The sequence below is a fragment of the Wasmannia auropunctata genome, unplaced genomic scaffold (genome assembly GCF_000956235.1).
Source record: "Wasmannia auropunctata unplaced genomic scaffold, wasmannia.A_1.0 LD336078.1, whole genome shotgun sequence".
Lineage (NCBI taxonomy): Eukaryota > Metazoa > Arthropoda > Insecta > Hymenoptera > Formicidae > Wasmannia > Wasmannia auropunctata.
This window is the reverse complement of record NW_012026812.1, coordinates 752,191-753,155: the sequence shown is the minus strand read 5'-3', so window position 1 is coordinate 753,155 and position 965 is coordinate 752,191. Positions and strand designations below refer to the sequence as shown.

Sequence of the window (965 nt, the reverse complement as noted above, 5' to 3'; positions counted from 1 at the left end):
CGGCTCGAGATACTCGTATCCGTAGTATCCCTTGCAAAAACGCGCGTACGTGTCGTAGAGAACGGCCCACTTGTTCCTAACAAAATCTAGATTCATGTCGTCGTGCGGATAGCATTCCGCGTTCAGACAGAATTTCACGTTCGTCAGGTTGCAGTGATCGAATCGACCCGTTCTTTCGACCCGTTTGTAGAGCGAAGATGACGTATCGCAGCTTCTCAAGCTGAGTAGCGGTCTATATGGCCCACGAATGCTTGGTCGTCTGTTGCAACAGCGGAAACTCGTACAGGTCCCACGAGCGAAAAGCCATGCTCAGGTAGCGCCCGCTCTCCAGAGCGCGCAGCATCGACAACTTGTTTATTTCGTTCAGTAACACGTGCGGCATTCGCCATTGTATCTTCGACAATTCAATTCAAGGCTCCATCGCTTGATTTCCCGTCAAGCAATTGTTGTGCGATCGTATAAGGATCAACTCGTGACGAGCGTTGATCACCACGCGTTTGTAATCTTCGCAGAATCCCAGCAGCGCATAGAGAGGTACGCAGAAATTGAAGAATCCCTCGTTGCTGGTGAGCGGGTCCCAGCCGGCGTTCCTCAGAATCACGCTTCTGTCGGACGAGGTTGTGACATAATGTTTGAGCGTGCTAGTTATGCCCACGTTTCTGCAGCGATCGATCTCCACGCCGTCGAGTTCGTATCGAATTTCATCGAACATGAACGCGACGCAATTATTTGTCAAAGCCACGTCAGCTCCCTCGATCCTTCTGTTCTTCGTTAGTTTTCCCTCGATATACAGATAACTGTCGCACGGCAATGTGTACAGATCCTGTTGCTGTATGGGTATTCTTATCTCGTCGCTGTACTCAAATGTCGTGTTGGCGAACGGGTTGTACGCGTGAGTCTCGATTTTGACGATACGATCATCGAAGATCGGCTCGTCTCCGACGTTCAGGATGCCGGTCATCATC

General features: G+C 50.6%; 1 protein-coding gene across 1 annotated transcript; it reads right to left on the bottom strand.

Moving 5' to 3' along the window:
- Positions 1–409: 409 nt before the first annotated feature.
- LOC105449085 lies at positions 410–961 on the bottom strand. Its single transcript, XM_011688081.1, has one exon. The coding sequence runs from the start codon at positions 959–961 to the stop codon at positions 410–412; it is 552 nt and encodes a 183-aa protein (XP_011686383.1).
- Between the last annotated feature and the right edge of the window lie 4 nt (positions 962–965).

Excerpts from the sequence above, each read along its gene's own strand:
- LOC105449085 (XM_011688081.1), bottom strand. The coding sequence starts at position 961 with ATGACCGGCATCCTGAACGTCGGAGACGAGCCGATCTTCGATGATCGT.